Below are 7,379 nucleotides of genomic sequence, written 5' to 3' on the forward strand. Positions count from 1 at the left end.
CCAAACTTTTAAAAGCAGTTTTTGTTCTAAACTCTTTCAACAATTTGTATTAGGAAAAAAGCTGTAAAAATAATAATAATTCTAATAGTCGTAGATAGTGACTGCAATCCTTTTAGGAGGGGAAGTGTATGCTGTCTTTAAACAACTAGAAACACTGGGATGGGGGAAAATTTAGTCCTGCACATTTGTGCTGTGAACAAAGACATATCGCTTTTGTTTCCTCCACTTGTAGAAAGTAACTGCTAACAAGAAGTAGATAAAGCAACTACCAACATAATTAGTTGGTGTTTAAATAAACACACACACACACACACACACACACACTCCTTTGATTAGTTTGGAAAAGTCATTTTGTTTTAATTTGTAGATAACTCCATCAACCAGCCTGACTTCAGAAAAGATAAACACATAACAAAGATGCTGACATACCTTAAAATGTTATTTGACTCTCAGAGATTTAGCATGAATTCAAGCTTGTCTAAAAGCAAAATAAAATTGTTTTTGATAGCTGGTAAGAATTAGTGAGCAAGGTAGAAATTATATCACTGTTTCTTGAATCTAATTATAGTACATAACTATTTTAATAAAATTGTCTTTATAATTAAAATTTGCTGAGAAATTCACGCATTATATTTGCCTCTGAGATTAAAGCATAGAATATTTATTTGAGGAACCATTTGGTATCATCTTCCCCTAATTACTAGCCAAATCCTGAGGAGTGTTATTTTTGTAGCCTAAATCTCATCAAATCTAAATATATTTTTTTTTCCAAATTTCAAGTGAGCATTCATGAAAAATGTACCTGAGTCGTGGATGTCTATTGATATAGGAAAACTCTTGTGAACCATGGGTGCAATTTTTGCAATCGATATAACACTAAAGTGAAGAAGTGTTCTTAACTTGCAGTTTTCCTTTCCTGAAAACATTTTGAACAGCCCACACATTACCTCCCTCACTGATAGAAAATTTTATTCTGCTTCAGAGGTGACAGCATCAGACAAATACTGCTATGAGAAACTGAATATCGAAGGGACCGAGAAGGGTAACTGTGGGAAGGACAAAGACACATGGATACAGTGCAACAAACGGTGAGGTGGTGAAGTTAGCCTGGAATTCATGCCTCGGTCAATTACAAACATAAGTATTGAGTGGCCGGAAGATCATGTTTTCTGCATCCTGTGAAGTGTGCTTTGCCTACTCGCCTCATCTCTTCCCAGTGCTCCAGTGTCATCTACACAGAGGGCTTCCAAATCTTAGCATGTATCCTGACCTCTCTCCTAAGGCCCAGGTCACACCTGCAGCAGTTGCAGGACTTTCTTACCTAGAAGACACTTTCTAGCCCATGTCAAAAGCAACAGAAATTAAAGCAACCGGAATGTATACTCGGTGCTGTTGAATTGAATTAACTGGCTCTAACATTCCTAAACCACCCGTTTTTGCCAAAGGTCTCAATATCTTACTGTCCTTCTGTTTAGAAGCCTCAGAGTGATCCTTGACTCTATCTTCCCTCTGCCTATTGTCCATATGTGCACACTATGTGCTAAGTACTGTATCACACTTTACAATAAGTTATGTTATTTAATATTTTTTTTTTCTTTTTTAAAAAAGAGACAAGATATCGCTCTGTTGCCCATGCTGGAGTGCAGTGGCACGATCATAGCTGACTGCAGCCTCAAACTCCTGGGTTCAAACTCTCCTCCCACCTCAGCCTCCCAAGTAGCTAGGACTACCGGTACATGTCACCATGCCTGGCTAATTTTTATTTTATTTTTTTATTTTTATTTTTAAGACCAGCTCAGGCTGGTCTTAAACTCCTGGCCTCAGGCAGTCCTCCTGCCTCAGCCTCGCAAAGTGTTGGGCTTACAGATGTGAACTACGATGCCCAGCTATGTTATTTAATCTTTATGGCAGTTTTCCCGTTTTATGGAGGCAGAAACTGAGACACAGTTAATTTGTCCAAGGTTATGTACATAGGATGTTAATAATAAGTTAAATTAGAATTCAGGCAGTCTGATTTCAGAACTCTCTCTTCACCAGTTTGCTGAATGACATATTCTTATTTAATAAAAAAAATGGAACCTTAGCTTGACACCATACCTCTTCCACAATTTGCCCCTACCTACATTTTTTTTTTTATCTTCTCTGTTCTTCCAAGTCTAGCAGACCTTAACTCTTCCTTGTATGTACATTACACTGTCCTACCTTTATGCCTGTGTTTGTGCTATTTATTCCTCAGGAAGCTTCCTTTATACCCCATATCATTGGCAATTAAAAATTTACACATTCTTCAGAGCAGAAAGAAAAGCGGAAAGCACTTTCTCTGTAAATTATTTCCTGATTTACTCTGGAAATAAATCATCTTTCCCTTCTCTTCTGAACTCCTACGGCCCTGTTTACTTATGGCCTTTGTCCCTAGTTAAAGTTATTTATGTATGTGATTCATCTTCTCATCCAGATTATGATTTCCTTGAGGATAAAGATCTTGTCAAATTTTCTTTATGTATTCTAAATTACTTAGTAAAGCTCATACACATAAGTGAAACGCAAAAAAATTTTGAATGAATATCTTTTCTGTGTTGAGAAAGCCCTTTTGTTTATGATAGATACAGTAAAATGATGATATAATTCAAAGAATTATTTTAAAGAATAAATTAATATATATTTTTTCTATATTGGTGATAAATGCAGGTTTTAATTTTTCTCTTTTCTCCATTTGATAAAGTCTGATATTTCCATATCTAATCTTTCTGGCCTACTGATCAGTCTTCACATTTATTAAAATATGCTAATCATTATCACTATTAATAACTAAAATGTATTATCAATAAAGAATATGTAAGATACTATTTAACACCTGTAAAAATATTGTATAAGGTAAATTAGAAGCATATGTGATAGTTGGGGGAGTAGTGAAATATATCAAAAAAGGATGTTGAGCCTTTGTAGTTGGAAATCAATAAAATATACATAATGTATAATTTCTTCTTTAATTCTGGGGTGACAGGTTGAAGAAACATCTGGATGCCAGAAAAAAAATGCTCATCCAAAGATCATTCATTCACTTAATCAAATATTAAAAAAATAGGCATATCTAATGGTGTGTTATGGAAAAACAGATTCTGATATAAAAGAAGTCTGTTTGACAGATAATTTTCTTTAAATACTTGAACTAATGGACAGTAAAGGAAAAGCTAGTAAACAATTGGGATTTTGGTATACCAGTAAGAGTTTAAACTAATTTTATTTTGTTTTGTATATGAGTAAATAATACAGTTGATGAAAAACAAATGCTAAAATGATAGATCATCGTTTAGCTATACATGCGATTTGCTATACCTTTGGAAAAAGAAATAAATAATTGGTACTCTTTTGACACAGGGATGTATTATGTGGTTACCTTTTATGTACCAATATTGGTAATATCCCACGGCTTGGAGAACTCGATGGTGAAATAACATCTACTTTAGTTGTGCAGCAGGGAAGAACATTAAACTGCAGGTATTTATCTAACCATTCTGTGAGAACATCAGTCATCTTATTTCCCAGGAATGCAGCTTAGGGCTACATCTGTTTTCAGTTTATGCGCATTTAGTAAATCGAAATACAGTATAGTTCATAGAGGTGATTGAGTAAATCCTGACAGAAAAGAGACAAAAAGAAGATAAGAAATACTAGAACATGGAATATTATGTGGTTGATAGATTTGTTTAGTTGGTCAGTAAAATCTTGTTGGGTTTAGCTCATTCTTTTTTTGAGACAGAGTCTCTCTCTGTTGCCCTGAGTAGAGTACCGTAGCATCAGCATAGCTCACAGCAACCTCAAACTCCTGGGCTCAAGTGATCCTCCTGCCTCAGCCTCCCAAGTAGCTGGGACTATGGGTGCTCGCCACCACACCCGGCTAATTTTTTCTATTTTTAGTAGAGACGGGATCTCGGTCTTGCACAGGCTGGTCTCAAACTCCTGACCTCAAGCAATCCTCCTACCTTGGCCTCCCACAGTGCTTAGGATTACAGATGTGAGCCACTGCGGCCTAGCTCATTCTTATTAAGGAAAATGAATAGGGCCTTCTGGGTAAAATTAGTGTATTAAATATATGCATTTACTTTTGCTCCCTGCTGAAATCCTACTAAAATGACACTAAATGAATCTTTTTTTAGAGTTCATATATCCACAGACAAGCATAGAAACGGAGAAGAGACAACAGCAATGAAATTTTGGAATGTATAAAGCAAATGAATGTGTGGCACATGACTTAGCAGAGAGAGCTGAATTCCAAAGTCAGCGAAGGGGAAAACTGAGAAACAACCCAAGATATAGTGTCACTTCCCAAAAGACTCAGAAATGGGCAGCATCATCTACTTTTGGAAGGGGGATGGCAGGCGTGGGGGTGAAGGGGCTGAAATAAAGAAGATAGATAAAAGTCTGTTAAAGAAGCAGTTAGATATGCAGATTGCTTCCCTGGGTCTACTAAACTGGGAAACTGAGTTTGGAAGATGCCCACCCTCCTATGGCAGACATGAGCTTTACACTCTGCAAAGAATAATAGAGAAGGTTTCCAAGCTGGAGGCCATGGGAGTGGTCCATCCTCAGTGATGTTCACTCAGAAAGTCCGAGAATTTCCAATCATCTATTTGGCTCCCTACCTCAAATATGAGCAGATTATCACATACGTGAAGAAAGTCTCTAACATGAAAAAAAGGAGACAAAAACAAAAGGGGGGAAAAGGAAACCACCTATCAATATTTATGAGTGAGAAGAGACTTCAAATGAGAAAATCAGGTGCTATTTAAAAAAAAAAAATACAGGGAATATTCAGAGAAGAAAAAAGTCTGTTGGAAATTAAAAATATGATGGCACAAATAAAACACAGAGGTTGAAATTATCTTCCAGAAAATAGGGCTAAAAAAGCAAAGAAATGGAACAGAGAGAAAAAGTCACAAATTTAGAAGTAATAAAGAATGGGGAAAATAGCAGGGAGGAAATTTTCAGTGAATAACTCAAAAGTATTATCTAGAGTTGAAAGACTTGAGTTTCCATATTAACAGGATCACCAAGTACTGGGTACAAGGAGTGACATTAGAGGCATGTCTAAATATATCATCATGAAATTTTAGAACCTTAAGACAAAGGAAAGAATTCCGAAAGTTTCCAGCGAGGAGAAAAAAGCAATGACTTAGGAATTAAAATGGTTTAGGATTTATCAAAAGGAGCCCTGGGAATCAGGAGACAATGGAGAAAATTATTTCCAGACTAGAATTTTGTACCCTGGGAAAATATCTGTCACATGTGAGGGTAGGAAATAAAGACATTTTGAGATATGTAAGTTTCTCCAAAATTTACCCTTTCTCAGGAAGCTACTAGAAATTACACTCTATCAAAATGAAGGAGTAAACCAAGGAAGAGAAAGACAGGAAATATAGAAAATAAGATCTCCACCATGGAGAGAGAGCAATACTCAACTGATAGGGGAAATCCAAGATTTATATCTCTAAGATGCCAGGCACATGGAGATGATCAGAACAGATAGGAACAGGTCAGAGACTCCAGGAGAACATAGCATCTCCATAATATGTGGGCTTGCTCTTTTAACTAGTGAAGCTACAATAGTTTAGTCATTCTAAAATATAATTTTTACATATGCAATCTTTTTGGGTAATAGAAACCAAAACCAATTCTCCTTGTTTGAAACACATTTGAAATCTTAAAACCTACTTATCAAATACTAGTAATAATGGTTTACTTAATTTGTACATGGTGGCCAAGGCAAAATGATAAAGCTGTTTCAATTCAGGCCCTTGTTTATAAGCATTATGTTGATATTAAATATTAAGCTATATCAATTTCTCCAAAAGGAATTAGATCAAAAGATTCAATTGCTTTCTCCATTCAGAGTTTGAACATGCTTATGCTACGGGTTTTTATTAAATAATAGATAGAAAATAGGGAAAGTGATATTGCCACTTTTAGGTTTTTGAGCATGTTCTCAAGATGACTATGAATTAATGGAATATCATTTTCTTTTTGCTCCCAATTTATTTTTAGTGGCGGGCATGTTAGGCTTGAAGAAGATGTAGATCTTGGCTATGTGGAAGATGGGACACCTTGTGGTCCCCAAATGATGTGTTTAGAACACAGGTGTCTTCCCATGGCATCCTTCAACTTTAGTACTTGCTTAAGCAGTAAAGAAGGCACTGTTTGTTCAGGAAATGGAGTAAGTATTCAGTACCTCAGCATGGGGAACTATTCATTTCTTTTATACCATAAAAATAGATATGACCCTAAACAGCTATCTCTCTAATAATGGAAAACTGACTTAACACTCTACTTCTTACTACATTCAAAGGTGTTTTGAATCACAAGTTTGGGATGTAGATTCTGTTTCCTGGGTAGATGAATGAAGAGAGACTATTTTCATATAATTAAAAAAAAATTGTTACTTCTATGTGAATTTTTTTTCTATGCTTTATTTGTGGGAATTCTTAGTTCCTGTGACCCTGAGGTTGCTAGTTTCTGTGGCTTGGGTTAAGGAGCCAGGATTATAATCTTAGGAAGCTTTCTTTTCAGACCACTGCAGAACATCAGGCCTTCCCACTTCTTTGTCAGACTTCTCTTTATCTTGTTTTGCTTCCTAAAAAATTAATACCATTTTTGCCTAAAGACCCTTACTTTGGAAGGAAAAAACCCTTTGTATTGCATAATGGACTGATGATTATTTTTCTGTTGAGTTTTTAAAATCTCCCTCATAAAATTTATGTTAATGAAAATCAAAACAATAATTTCATTGATTTCTTTTAGATACAGATTAATTCCTCTGTTAAAATTCATTGTTCCCTTTGGGTCAACAAATACTTTTTTAGGTATTGGAGTGAGAAATAGTGTAATTAGTATTATTAAGAAAGTACCGATCCTTTTTAACATTATCAAATTCTAAGCATATAATATTCATAATTATAAATTAATGTTTATTTTTCATATCTTCGTACCAGAGAGTTGATGTTTACTGTAGCTTTATTTTGGATTTCAGGTTTGCAGTAATGAGCTGAAGTGTGTGTGTAACAGACACTGGATAGGTGCCGACTGCAACACTTATTTCCCTCACAATGACGATGAAAAGACTGGTATCACTCTGTCTGGCAATGGTGGGTACTTAATTTGGTATCATTATGTGGTCTTTATACACAAGGAAAGAGAAAACTGCCTTTCAGACATTTTTATTTGAATTATTTTTATGATAACTCATAAATTATAGCCACATAATAATGAATTTTAATGTACAACTGCAGTCCACTTTGTAAAACTGATCATTTCCATTAAATTGTAATGATCTATAATATTGTGTATAACATAGTCTACTGATTTGGCCTTATCTTCTTGTACTT

General features: G+C 35.2%; 1 protein-coding gene across 1 annotated transcript in view; it reads left to right on the forward strand.

The window, feature by feature from the left end:
- Positions 1-7,379, forward strand: part of ADAM22 (ADAM metallopeptidase domain 22) — a 241,994-nt gene that overhangs the window by 196,009 nt on the left and 38,606 nt on the right. The window contains exons 18-21 of the mRNA XM_012643499.1: positions 983-1,088; positions 3,379-3,498; positions 6,043-6,211; positions 7,025-7,139. Coding sequence (XP_012498953.1) covers positions 983-1,088; positions 3,379-3,498; positions 6,043-6,211; positions 7,025-7,139 — 510 coding nt within the window. The remainder of the gene's footprint in view (positions 1-982; positions 1,089-3,378; positions 3,499-6,042; positions 6,212-7,024; positions 7,140-7,379) is intronic.

The sequence above is a fragment of the Propithecus coquereli genome, unplaced genomic scaffold, assembly GCF_000956105.1.
Source record: "Propithecus coquereli isolate 6110/MARCELLA unplaced genomic scaffold, Pcoq_1.0 Scaffold199, whole genome shotgun sequence".
NCBI lineage: Eukaryota > Metazoa > Chordata > Mammalia > Primates > Indriidae > Propithecus > Propithecus coquereli.